General features: G+C 39.5%; 1 protein-coding gene across 3 annotated transcripts in view; it reads right to left on the bottom strand.

Moving 5' to 3' along the window:
* LOC105248542 (GATA-binding factor C) overlaps nt 1–14,645 on the bottom strand; it is a 96,418-nt gene that overhangs the window by 54,795 nt on the left and 26,978 nt on the right. For all 3 annotated transcript variants that reach the window (XM_011253389.3, XM_025413460.1, XM_025413459.1), the window contains exon 4: nt 9,991–10,136. In XM_011253389.3, the coding sequence (XP_011251691.2) occupies nt 9,991–10,136 (146 nt within the window). The remainder of the gene's footprint in view (nt 1–9,990; nt 10,137–14,645) is intronic.

Genomic DNA, 14,645 nt, shown 5'->3' with positions numbered 1-14,645 from the left:
TTCTTTGGACCGGAGCGGATGATCGATCGGCTTGTCGGCCGACCGGATCCGGTCGTCCAATCGCGACATACCGAATCTTAAGTAGCCGTGTACCGCCGGACGAAAGAAAGGGAAAAAAAGAGGGCTTTACACGCGCACGAAGTAACGGTGTCGAGCGAGCGACCGGCTTGAATTATCGCGTCAATAATGATCGAAGCGTGCGATCGGTGAACCGACAGGTAAAAGCGAGAGCGAGAGCGAGAGCGAGAGCGAGCGAGAGCGAGAGAGAGAGAGAGAGAGAGAGAGAGAGAGAGAGAGAGAGAGAGAGAGAGAGAGAGCAGATTGTCATTCGCTCTCGTAAATCGACGTCGGTCCTTCTCAAGAGTCCGCCATTAATAATCCTCCCGATCTGCATCCGTCCCTCCCCCTCCGGTAATTTTTTTTTTCAATTTTTTTCAGAACGGAAATTCCTATATTAAATATACGAAGGGGGCTGTCAGCTGGCTTTGACGGGAGAGTCGCGCGCGACCGCGCGATATTTTACGAGCTATCGGCGCAAAATCTAATCCCGTCTTCGGTTACTCCGGTTCTCTTTCTCCTCTCTCGGTTATGCTAACGGGATCCAATAACTTTGTCATGCGTCTCGTTTCGCCGGGGCGACAAGCCCGTGGGATTTATTTCGCGAATTTATGCGCGGAGCGCCCTCCCTCTCCCTCCCTCCCCCCCCCCCTCTCGCCCACAACAGTCGGAAGCAATTTACAAGTTAATAGGTTACGACGATTCGTTACTCGCGCCTCTCTCGCTGAATTTATTTCGTTTCGTCTGCTCGCACGCCCATCTAATTGGCTCGCCTGTCTCTCGCTCTCTCGCTCTCTCGCTCCTCTCTCTCTCTCTCTCTCTTTCTTTCTCTCGATCGGAAATTATATCCCGGCGGGAAGGATACTAAAACCGCTCGGAAACGAGGTGCACGAATGCTCGGTGTCGAGCCGAGTTACGGCGTCGTCTCTTTTATCAATTAATATAAATAACGCCGCGAACGTTTCCGTGGCTCGTTCGTTATCTCGCGATTATAAGTATTTATTTCTCTATCGTTTATTATTTTTTTTTATCGTCGTGGGTTATCGTATTTTGGTATAAACAGCTGTTTCTGAATTTTATTACTCGAGCGAGAACCGTTTAACGGCCACGTACGAGGAGTCTGGATCTCGAATCTCGATCGACAATCGATTTTAGATGCGCCGAAAGAGAAAGAGAAAGAGAGAGAGAGAGAGAGAGGGAGAGAGAGAGAGAGAGAAAGAGAAAGAAGGGACACTTATGACGGCGTCAAGACGAAGAGAAAGAGAGGAGAGGAAAGACGAGCGTCGAATTCGCTCGCGCGCGTTGTATTCAAAGTGTGAACGGATGCAAATCCGCGTATCTCATGAGCGGAATTTTCAAGGAAGCTGAAAGATGGATGGAGCACGCCGGCGGCACCGGACAATACGCCGGTATTTGCATCTGGTACATAATTCAATCGCCGTGTTGTTGCCCCCTTTCTTCCCTCCCCCCTTCCTCCTTGAACCTCGCCACGCAGGATCACGCGCTCTCATATCGATAAAAAATAAGATACTCGGGAAAAAGACTCTTCGACTTTTCAAATTTCGTCGATTTTTCGAACCTCGTAAAAAAAATTCCCTGAAAATTCCCCGATCTTCCAGGCATGTTTGGTCGAAATTCCGGATAAATATTTTAGCGATAGAAATCATATATGTATTTAATAAATTAATAAATTGAAATATGAAGTAAATTAAAATATGAAATAATGAATTGAAATATATGAAATAAATTAAAATATGAAATAGTAAATTTATCATTTCATATTTTAACTTATTTCATATTTCAATTTATCATTTCATATTTTAATTTCTTAAATTAATATCAATTTATTAATTTATTACAATAAATTGAAATGTGAAATAAATTAAGATGTGAAATAATAAATTGAGATACGAAATAAGACCAGAGAGAAAAGGTGAATGCAATTTTCAAGTCACATTTTTCAAATGATAATATCTCTCTCTCTAAGGATTTTTAGATACAATGATCCCAAATTGATATCTCGCTCGGGCTAAAATCTACGGTGTTTAAAACAGGTTCGGGAGCAACGAAGGAGAGGCTTGCTCCAGAAAGGGAAAACAAAAAAGACACCGACTGAAAGCAACCATCGGGAATATATCGCATAAATTAAAGCGTTACGAGTCGACGAGTCACGGCAGCAATTATTCCGGGGTGCGTTATGTGTGAAAATTTTCACGTACGTGTGTGCCTGTGTTTCTACGTAAAAAGCGAAGGCGAAGGGAAATTTTCACGGCGCTCGCATGCGAAAAAACACGAGCCGGCGAATTATACTTTCACGCGGCGGAATAATCGAGTTCGCGCAAGACGTATTCCAAGTCATTGCCCGGATTACTTTACGAGAGTCGCGGGCGCGCGCTTCGCGGGGGAGGAGAGCGGATGAGAGGGAAGGGACCGACTGCGAAATCCTTTCTAGTTTTTTGCAACACGCGCGGGCGCGCGCCGAGGCGTGCGCGAGTCTTTAAAATCATTTCTGCGAAGCAAAAGCCCCGTATAAAAGCACATAATGACACTTTATTAATGTCCCGATGAATTAAAATTCCCCTCCCACTTTTAATCTCAATTTTCCTCAGCTCTCTCTCCTCTCTCGCTGCTTCCCTCGGCTCGAATAATTTCTCCAAATTCCGGATGAAAATCTGAAAGCTTCTGCGAACATCTGCGAACAATCTTGATGGCTATTATGCGTTTGCAGCGCGAACGCACTATGCGTCTTCGGCAAGGTTAACGGGTCTCGTGGAGGGTTGCGGCAGTGGCAGCTTCCGCTGGAATGTCCAGGAACGCCTGGAGGACCGTAACTCGACGAGCGTTGCACGGCATGAGCGCAGATAAGCATCGCCAGGACGCGAGGGGGAGACGGGGGAGCGTGTGTAGGACAGTCGTTAACGAGCGACTCTGCGCCCAGAAGGTTGCTCCTTCTCTCTTTTTCCTTCCTCCTTTCTCCCGCGACTACGACAACTCGCGGCTTCGAGCAAAGGATCATCTCTCTTTGTGCGACGTCGTCGAGAGAGTCGGTTCCGGTAGCGAACACGGACGCATCCCATTACTTTCTCACGTCCGGAGCAATTATATTAAGGTTTCAGATTAATTTGCGCTGTATTAATATTTTTCTATTTATATTAATTTATATTTGTATTATTTATTAATTTATTTGGATTGTATTAATTTTATTTATTTGAATTGTATATTTATTAATTTATGTATTTATATTAATATTTATTAATTTATTGATTTTCATTCATTTACCTTCATTAATTTATATTTTCATCAATTTATATGGTCATTAATTTACTTTACTTTAATATATATTTTTACTTATTCATATCCATATATTTTTATTTATAACATACGTATTAATATATTTGAAATATTAATATTTGAAAATGGAAGAATAATAAATTACAAAAATGTTTACTCTTCGGAAGCAAGAATCGATTGGGCATCTGCATTTTTATTTCATTGCTGGAGAAATAAATTGGAAACTTAATTTCTCTAGAGCGTCATTCTTGAACAAATAATAAACATCCCTATTCTATCAATAACTACATGTTGTGACAAATATAAATTCCTCGTTAATATTTTCCCAATTAAATTATATCCAAGAATACTGAAACTTGCTACTCCGCCATATTTTGCGCGATATCCTTCACGAAACGGCAGATTGGCGCCATCCCACGTGTTGCAAAGGTAAGCCGCCCTTAAGGGCTTACGGAGGGGAGGGCGAGAGCGAGAGCGAGGAGGAGAGGTTTGAAAGGGAAGAAAGATAAAAAAGAGAAGAGAAAGAAAAAAAAAACGAAAATTTCCCAGCTGTTCGAGCCGACCTATCTTCGCCAAGGATCAAACATGGCGGACGTCGGTCGCAACGGGAGGGAGGGGTTTTCAACCCTTGCTATCTGCCTGATCGAAACTCGCCGTCGCAGAAGTTCACGGCGCACGCGTGTGCGTGTATTTACGTGGAATTCCCGAGTAAAGAGAGAAAGAGAGAGAGGGGGGGGAGAAAGAGAGAGAGAGAGAGAGAGAGAGAGAGAGAGAGAGAGAGAGAGAGAGAGAGAGAGGGGCTCGATAGGTACGCACAAAGGGAGGAAGAGGGAACGCGGGAGCAATATGTGCCACGACTTTATTATTATATATACGGGGTGGCACCCGCGTGCGTTATACCTGGTGGCCGCCTTTTGTTTCCCCAGATCGTATCGGCCCCCCCGCTCCTCGACGACGCATCTGTGACCGGATTCGATTCGGTGGACGCGACGGGGCGCTAAAAATGTGACATATTGCGATGAAGCCGTATGCATTTGCGCGAATATATCCCCCTCCCCCCCACTGGAGTATAAATCCCGCTCTCCGAGAGTAAAGTTTGGTTTACGTGCGAGGGAAGATTCGAAAATTTGATTCTTATTGACTAAATTGATAAAACAATAAAGTTAAAAAAATAATAATAAATTAAGAAAAATAAAGTTTTATCGCACTTTATGGAGAGTTTAGGATAAGATAGACTTTAATAAAGATTTAATACGTCGATTCTTCTAGGATAATATTTTTATATTCATACTAGACACTTCAGTCATTGCAAAAATCGAGACATTTCAATAAAAACACGCGAAAGAAAAAAATAATTTCTTGTAATATAAAATAATATTAAAAAGTAATCTTGCAAATTTCTTGAAATTATGACGTGCCGGGAAATCTACATAATCGCATAAAAAATTACGAAAAATAATTATTCTGTTTCTGCTCGAAAAATATTTTTTATCGAATCGTATAATAAAACGATTTTCCCACGCGAAATGTCCCACTAATATTGTCATACGTGGCGTCGTTTATCGAATAGGAGAAGCAAGAAGGGAAATCATCGTGAACGACGACCAGCCGTCATTTCACGGGGACGGGCAACAATCGGGGATAAATTTCGGCCGAGTGGTTGCATGAATTTTTAATGCGGAAATAAGGCACCCAGATAAAGAAAAAAAAAAAAGAGTGACGGGGAAATTACGCAAAGTGTCGAAGGTGTCTCGTATCAAGTATATACACTCCCTTATATGCGAGTATCGCGTAAATAGACTCCAACACGGCTTCGAATCGATACATATTCTATTGACCGCGCTTCTACACCGCACGCACGTACTCACGCACACACACGAGTAAACGCAAATGAATGATGGGTGGGCGTGTCGGTTCATCATCGCGTCACAATATTTGTACGGGTCGTCATGGCGAACACGCGAAACGATTGTCTCTGTTTAATCAGTGAGGGTGGACAAATTGCGGGCGTATTTTTAATGTGCGTAGAAAATGTCCTCCGACGCTCTAATGATCGATTCGATTGACAAATTTCGACTCTTTCTCTTTCGAATTAAATATCTCGCTAGTCCTGCGCACAACTCGAAAGAAACATATTTATACATATATTTATGTGTATTTATTTATATATATTTATTATTATATAAAATATTTTTAGATGTGTTTTATATTTTATATTTTATTTTATGTATGTAGAATTTTATACATTGTATTTTTCATAAAAAAATGAACATCCTTTCCTTTGGCAAAAATTTTTCTCGAAAGAAAAATATATATACATATATTTATGTGTATTTATTTATATATATATTTATTATTATATATAAAATATTTTTAGATATGATTTTATATTTTATATTTTATTTATGTAGAATTTTATACATTATATTTCTCATAAAAAAATGAACATCCTTTCCTTTGGCAAAATTTTTCTCGAAAGAAAAATATATATGCATATATTTATGTGTATTTATTTATATATATTTATTATTATATATAAAATATTTTTAGATATGGTTTATATTTTATATTTTATTTTATGTATGTAGAATTTTATACATTGTATTTCTCATAAAAAAATGAACATCCTTTCCTTTGGCAAAATTTTTAGAAATGTATCGTCTTCCCGAAATATTTTATTCTCTTAAATAAATCAATACAAAGCATTTGCTATTTGATTCATCTGAAAATTTTGGCTGCCCAATTCAATTAAAAATTTTGGCAATTTTATTATAATTAATTTAACATTTACATTTTTCATAATAAATAATTTGAAGGAAATTTTTGAGACAATTTTTGAAAAGTTTCTTCATCGGATCCTTTTCGAAACGACTTTCCTTCGAAAACGCGGAAAGTTTCGAGCAAAATCACGGCGCGTTTCACGAGAAGGAGAGCGATTCGCGATGCGTCGAACGGAGAAAGGGGGAAAAAAAGGATTGCGAGAAATTATGGTGTTGCAGTGTTTTGTACAACTCAGTCAATTAACGCGTGGCGTGCTGGTTGGCATATAATTATCGCGGCGACGCCGGCCGGTGAAAAAGTTTTGAATCCATCAACCTTGCTCTATCGCGCACCGAGAGGAGAAAGTGCGCGACGACGAGAGGGATAGTGAAACGCGCTGCAACGTCGATGCAACGGGAGCGTTCGTTGCATTCGGTTGCACTCTCATCGTTCGACGGGATGAGATCTGGAGCGAGGGTTAAAAGAGTGAAGGATCCCTGATCCTCGAAAATGTCTCTCGTTCTTGTTGGATTTGCGGGATTGATCTCGTTTGTCTACAACTATTATTTTATTTTCAATAAAATTCTTGTCTTTTCTTAATGAAAATTCTTGTCTCTTCTGAATGAAGAAAAAATTTTCAGATTGAAATTCGAAAATAGCAAATATGGCTATAGTAAAATGTACAGCCTGAAATTTTGATTAAATCCTGATATTTTAATCACTGAAAATATTTCTCGTATATTTTCGACCGTTCCAGAGATTTAACGCGAAAAAGTTCCAAAAGTATCTTATTCTTTTCTATATATATATATATATATATATATATATATATATATATATATATATTTTAATTACGTTAGATATTAATATTAATTCTTTCAGCACGAGATTTTTTAGACCTAAAATGATTTCATTGTATTAAAAATTTGTTTTTATATAATAAGCCTCAAAACAACTAATAATAGTTTAATGTTACATTTTTTTGCATTCGAATCTAGAGCTTTTGTTTTCGCTATTTTTTCCAGAATAAATAATGTATTTTTTTTATCTATTGGTGATTTTTATCTTTTTAATGAAAAGAAAAGTGTCTTGTTTAAATTATTAAATGTAAAGAATTAGATAATCGAGGTCTACCAATTGCAAATTTTTTCGTTTCGAACTAAATTTTTGTTTATCAACAATGCTTTCAATTAGTTGCGATATGAAATCAGAAAAAAGCGATAAATCTAAAGGATTTCTCAATTTAATTTAAATTTCTGTACTATTTTTATTCTATTAAAACATCGCAAGACATTTGATTGAGATTTGAAAAGTTTCGATCGCGAGATATTCGAATTACTAAATATTAATTAATTTTGTAGTCAAGTGCGACAAAGGATTTTAATGCGCAAGATAAAACATATTTTAAGATGCACTATGCATATGCAATTCCAGCGTGTTCCAGAGTGTCTATTCAATTTTGTAAAAAAATTCTCTGATTTTCCAGGATATTTTCGTTCAAAGTTTCCAAATAAGGAGACTCTTTTAGAATTTTTTTAATGCACTTTTCTATAATAAGTTTTTTTATTGCGAGCGTTTTCTAATATTTCTCATTTTTACGAAGAAAATACAAAGAGCTATTCAAGTTTCAAATGCTAGATTTGAAGATGTACTGAATAACTTTTTTTTTGTAAGATAAACATTTTTCATTCTGCATAACATTTTTAATTTTTTATTATTAAAATTACTAATAAAAAATATAAACTAAATCCTATATTCTGTTAAGCTATCGAGTACGTAAACAGAAATATAGATGTAGATATTTATAATATAATACATTTTGAACACGCACAATTTAATTGGCTCGCCAACTGGTTACAATACATATAAGAGCAAAATTATCAGAGCGAATTTAAAAAAAAATCCAATAAAAGATTTCAAAGAATTCTTCTCCGTTTTTTCTCAAGTGTAAAAAAATCCCCTTGAGAATTTCAGATCTTTCCAGGGAATAGACACTCTGAATTCGATCCTTTCGCGACGATTGTAGAAGGACGGAAAGTGCGAGCCATAAAGCAGACGTTTCGTGATCGATTCCGCGAATTCTCGTGAGTGTTTAGCCAGATCGAATCGCAATCCGGGAGGAGAGTCCGAACGACGTCGACGACGAGGGGGGAAAGGAGGAAGGAGGAAGAGCAGGGCCGGTGGTATCGAGTTTCCGCATCGGTACTTCGGACGAGCCTGCTCCAATCTACATAGGTGCCAAGCCGAGTCGCCAAAAATAGATCGAGTTCACACGAATTCTACGAGCCGATCGCACGAAACCTCCACGGCTACCGTTTTCATGCGATATCGATCGGACGCGACGGACGCTCCCGACATATATTGTGTGTGCATCGAACTTCGAGCTACGATTGAAAATCACGCTCGCGAAAACGATCCGAGTCTCCGTGTTCCTTTTATAAATGCGGGGAAATTCAGCCTGTATACATATATTTATATACGATTTTATTTAGTGCCCTCTCTTGAATGGAACCAGATGATATCATCGATAAAAAAAGGGAGAATCAATTTGCGGCAATGGATGTTTCGATTATTAAAATGTTGTATTCGAAATGTTATTAAAAAAATATCTGAATTTGATTAAGAAAAAAAATCTGAATTATTTTTTGTGAATTTATTACATTTCAGTATAATTTTGTAATTAATTTATCTTTAAGAAAATTTTTTTTGTATTTAACTTATTTTTATAATTCTTTTGTATTTATTTTTCTTGTATTTAATTAATTTTTATAATTTTTTATATTCAATTTAATTTTATAATTTTTTGTATTCAATTTATTTTTGCAATTTTTTTCTACTTAATTTATTTTAAATCACTTTTTTTGAAATAATGACTTTCGCAGACATGTATCTAATATATAACATGTATAATTAAAAGTGCAGAATTATATACAATTATGTTGCAAGGCAATATGTAAATAAATTGGAGTTTCTTTTTAAATAGTGATTTAATATAAATAAAAAAGCGCGAATGTCTTTATAAATTCCAAGTCACTTAATATGACACGAAAGAATTATTTTGCGGCGTGTCTCTGTTTCCCACCCTCTTTCTCGCTCTCATCGCGTAAATAAAAAAATTACACGCCTCGTGTAAAAATAGAATTGCAAGCGTTATGAAGAGAATCGACTCGGGGCCTCGACTTTTCGAAACAATCAGTTCGATCAATTTCAATCGATTAGACTGTCAAGATCTCGCCTTCGACGTGACTAAGGTGTTCCCCGGAATGTTCTCGTTAACGAAGGCGCGCACAAGTCTCGAAGAGGACTCTTCGCGCGACGAAAATCATTCGACTCAGTCATCGGGACGATAGAGCTGCTAATCATACAAGAGAGAAGAGCGGAGCACACGCGGTATTAATCAGCGGGTACAGGAAATTAACTTGGCCTTGTTTTATCTTGCATTCTGATTACCACGTCTGCGCGAGAAACGCGCAGCTCGCCTTCTCTCTCTCTCTCTCCCACCGCTAATTAAGTATGTGCATCTCGCTCGAAGGAAGCGATCAAGGACACTCTTTTGCGAATAAGGCGTACAAACTCGTGTAATAGATGCGCGTACAATTTTTCTTCCTTCAGATCGAAACGTCAAATTAATTTCCCGACACGTCGATATGCAAAAAATTCACTCGACACGTGTCAATGTATCGGATTAGGTTCAATTACGCGAGACGTCAATTTCTTCCTCGCCATTTATAACGAGTATCCTATCAATCCAGCCTCGATAAGATCGTAATCTGCTTAAAGCTGGCTATTTTTGCTATCGTATATTTTAATCGAGCGAGTTATGCGAGTCTACTCGCTCAAGTATGATAATCGTAAGAGAAGTAACGCAGCTTAGGTACTTACCAGGCGTCGTTTCGGCTTGATGAGGGGTCGATTCTGGCCGTTCATCTTGTAATAGAGGCCGCAGGCGTTGCAGAGGTAGTGGCCGGTGCCGTCCCGTCTCCAGAGAGGCGTCGAAGTAGCTCCGCAATTCACGCACTCGCGACCCTCTATCGGGATTTCCATCCCGACGGAATAAAAATCATGTTAATACGGTCCAGACGTTACCAGCTCGTAGGGGCGAGAAACGTCAGATCGAGTCGCCGGAACCAGCCTCCTCGATCGCAGACGTTTCTCGCGCGAACTCGAAAGCACGTTGATCGCCCGAAGGAGGCACCCTCGTCGGCCCCTCTTTGAAATTGTCGCGAATGCACTGGGGGGACTCCAGTTCCGTCGAGGGTGCCAATTTTTATGGTGAATTATTCTTGTAAACTCCAAACGTCATTCTTCCGGTAGTTTAAATTAGGTTGCTGTACACGTGAAAATATATTCCCGACGCGAGAGAGAATGACTTGGACGATCAACGTGCGTTCGCGAGGAGAAATTTGCAAGACAGTCAGGTGACTCGTGAGAGAGAACTCGCATGCAGTTGCAGACAAACCATACCAAGCGATTACCAGAGCAAAAGCAGAGTCTCCTTAAGACCATGGACTTTTGTAGGATTCACGGATCGAACTTACGTCAGAGTGCGGTAGGTTAGTCCCAAGGACATCGTGAGAGAAGGAAGCGGGTGTCGAAAGTGGAGCAAGGAATCTGGGGTTTCTCGTTCACGACCATTCGTCCCTCCCAGTCTGTCGTTGAACCAGGTGACACGAAAAGACGGGTATCCAAATTTATATCTCTTCATCTACATCATCGTGTCTCTTCAGGATACAAGTCGGAAGCTTCCTCTCTTCGCGGTGAGAGAGATAAAAATTTGGATCCTCGAGGAGAGGAGAGAGGAAGGAGGGAGAGGGTGGGACGAGACAGCAAGGATCGCTTCTCCCGAAATGCGCGTCTCCCGAATCGTCCTCCGAGCTGCGTCCTCCGCGAGGATATGGCCGAGAGTTTATCGGCCGCTATACTGAAAAGGATCACTATTAAGCTGCGTCGAGAGTCGTTTCCGTTGGCGACCGAATTGCCGATTTTGCTCGCTCGCGATTATACGATCGAGCGCGATTCCCGACGTAAAAGTAAATCGGTATCGTTCCAGCGGCCATTTTCGCTCATCTTAACGATGCTCGTAAAAGCCGACTACCTGCCTATTAGGATCGCGAGTCCTTTGGCGCTAATCAGATCTGTCGTCGATACATTTCATGCACGTGTGTGTCAATTATAAAATTTATAATGCAATTTGTGTTGCGAGTATTTTAGGGTCGCACGAGAATCAAGACAATATTTATAGTATTGGTATTGAAAATTTTCGAAAACTTCAACAATCTTGAGTGAATTTTTGTAGCAAAAATCTCTCGTCTCGATTTTATTAATTTTTATATAATATTAAACGATTAAAAAAATAATATATTTAATATACTCTTTATAATATAATTTAAGATAAAAAATTGTTACTATTTATGACATTTGTTTATTTCCCAAAATTCACAACACACACATATATTTTCATTGTCTTTATGAAAAGGCAGTTTCATAATCGCGTAAAATTCTATACTCTTTATTGTATTTAATAAATTAATTGTTTGTAAATTTATTAATACGATTATTTATTAAATAAATTTTTTAAATTCATATATAATTTTTTCTCACCTCTAATTTCTAAATATACATATTTTAGCTTCTTTTAAAAACAATCTTAATCTCGATAAATAATTAAAAATCTCGTCTTGATTTTCGAGACGAGACAAGACAAGATAATATCATGAGTAATCTTGGCAACTCGTGCAACCCTATAGCGTTTTAAAAGATGATATTAATGCCAAAAAAGGTGTCGGATGATCGTGTGTAATCGCGGTATCGATTGAACCGCGCGTCGCTGATTAACGACCCGACCTGGATTTAACGGCGAAATTTGACGTTGCGGGACGTAATTCCGGCGCACGTAACGTAGGTCTCACGTATATAATAATTGCCGACACGCGAGCGGCTCGTTTGCGGGCCCCACCGGTACGTATGCAGATGATCCCATAACGGAAACGATCGAAGCGAGTCCATCTTTCGTCGACGCTTCTAAGGCTCCTCTCGCGAACGAGATCCTGCGTGAGGCCTAAGCTAACCGGATCCGACCGAGACTTAACGCTCGCCCAATTGCCGTCTCGATGGCCGGATCGATCCTGGAACTAATTGGAAGGACCCACCCGGACTCGCTCCTCGGCGCCTTAATTCGATTTCGGTCTTATCGAATCCCGGCAGATTCCAGGGGGTGATAACGAGCGTCGTCGTCGTCCTTGTCGATGGCTGCGAGGACTCCTGATCCCCTCGTGTCGACAATAACCAAGCGACGATCAATCTCGGTTCCTCCTCGCCGCTCTCTGATTCGATTTCGATCCGCTCATCGCTGATTAAATCGTCATCTTGTTGTTTTCATACTGGACTGTTTTCCTCTTTGCTCAACAGCGGTTGCTCTTCTCGCATCCTCGCCGATTTGTATTCATCAACGATCGATTAATGACGATAGTTATATACGTCATTGATGATAGCTTCCAGCTGGATTTTCCCTTATTACACGATGCTAGGCTTCTATGATCGATCCGAGGGAACGGGCGGACAATTTTCGGACGCGAACGATGGATATCAGCCACGAAATACATCGACGTGACGCTCGTTTGCGTCGAAATATAGTTCTCGTGTCAAAAGGTGACGGTAAAATGGCCGATTTCACCCCTAAAGCGTTCGACTAGCTCTCCCATTTTCAGAGTCACCTCCGACCTTAACGCCAGGCGTGCAGCAAAGTGCGCTTCCGTTTCGACTTTCCCGAAACTTTCATTACGACACGAAACACCTGATCGCGCTCCGGAAATAAGATTCTCTCGCAATTGCTACTTTGTTATCTCGACATACATATCAAATAGGAACATTATGCGCACTGAGAAAAAATCTGATTGCATTAATTAGAATTCTGGTAGATTCAACCAGTATGTCAAAATGGACGAACCAGAATTCATGTAGGAATTATCAGATGAATCTGATTAATTTCTTCCTGTTAAATTTACCAAATTTTCTGATTAATAATACTAAACTCGCCAGCACCAAGTCGTCTAAAATCTTTTCCATCTAATCTCAAAAGTCTGTTTAATATTCTGAATTCCAATAAGATTATTGGATAAATTCAATCCAGATTATTGAATAAATTATTTTAAATTCAGTTGCTTAGAAATTAAACTGATAAACAGTGATGCGAGAAGAGGATGCAGCTCAAACACACACAATCAGAGAGCTAGCGTCCTCTTTCTGGCACTACTGCTCGTAAGAGAAAAAAAATATACTTTGGATTTAATGTTAATACTACTTCTTTACATACATTTCATGGCAAATGTTGAATGCGAGTTAAGTTAAGAAGCAAGCAAAGAAATTAATGTAACAAGAAATTTGATAGATCCAACCAGAAAATACTAATCAAATCCTTATAGTAAAATCTATCAAACGTTCTAGTTATAAAAAATCGAGTCGTATCACGATAACTAGAAATTCTTGTTTGATTTAACCAAAATGCCTTCAATCATACACGCCTTGTTAATACAATCAAACGATTTTTCTCAGTGTAGTTTCGATAACTTGAATCCGAACTCCGAAAAAAGGAACGTCGACGCAAACGTCAAATCACAGCTGTTGACTCGGAAGAGGAAAACGCGCGATTATTTTTGTCCCTCGCGCGATATTTATAATTATCTTTATTATTTTATTATTATATTATTCTTAATTATATCTATAATTATCTTATCTCTTTCTGGCACTACTGCTCGTAAGAAAAAAAAATATACTTCCTTTCAATTTAAAAAAAAAATATACTTTGGATTTAATGTTAATACTACTTCTTTATATACATTTCATGGCGAATGCGCGTTAAGTTAAGAAGCAAGCAAAGAAATTAATGTAACAAGAAATTACGATAACTAGAAATTTTTTATTTGATTTAATCAAAACGCCTTCAAATCATACACGTCTTGTCGGTGCAATCAAACGATTTTTCTCAGCGCGGTAATTTTTTATCCCCTCTAATTTTGTTCACGTACCCTTCTAACTTTCCCAGGGACGCGTTGAATAAAACAAAACACACTAGAATTTGCCAGCGAATTTGTCGACGAGATAAAAGATCTCCATCTGGGAGGAAAATCCCCTCGTAAGCGTTTCGCGAGCCGATCGTAGCCCATTGTCGATCGCGGAAACAATAACGGGCGAGGGAGCCCGTATTTAGGCCCGGGAGGCACACCGGTGGTCGTTGGAGCGCGAAAGAGGATCGGCAGAGAGCGGAGGCGGAAGGAAACCGCCGCTTGTCCCGTGCCACTTCTGTCATCAACGGCCGAGTTATGATTCAGTACGAGGGAAGCGGCGTTCCGTCACAAATCTCGCGCTGGCCCACGACTACCTTTCCCCTCTCCCCCTCCCCTTCTCCGCCACCTTTCTTCCTCCGTTAATTGCCCGTCGCGATCCTCTCCTAAACTAACGGGACCCCCGAAGCAAAGCTTCTCCTCCTCGATGACTCTTCGTTTTCCACCTCGTCCCTCTCTTCCTGGCTCCTCTCGCGC

This window comes from Camponotus floridanus, unplaced genomic scaffold (genome assembly GCF_003227725.1).
Source record: "Camponotus floridanus strain SB8 unplaced genomic scaffold, Cflo_v7.5 scaffold67, whole genome shotgun sequence".
Classification (NCBI taxonomy): Eukaryota; Metazoa; Arthropoda; class Insecta; order Hymenoptera; family Formicidae; genus Camponotus; species Camponotus floridanus.
The sequence above is the reverse complement of the archived record's forward strand: the minus strand, read 5'-3'. Positions and strand labels throughout refer to the sequence as shown.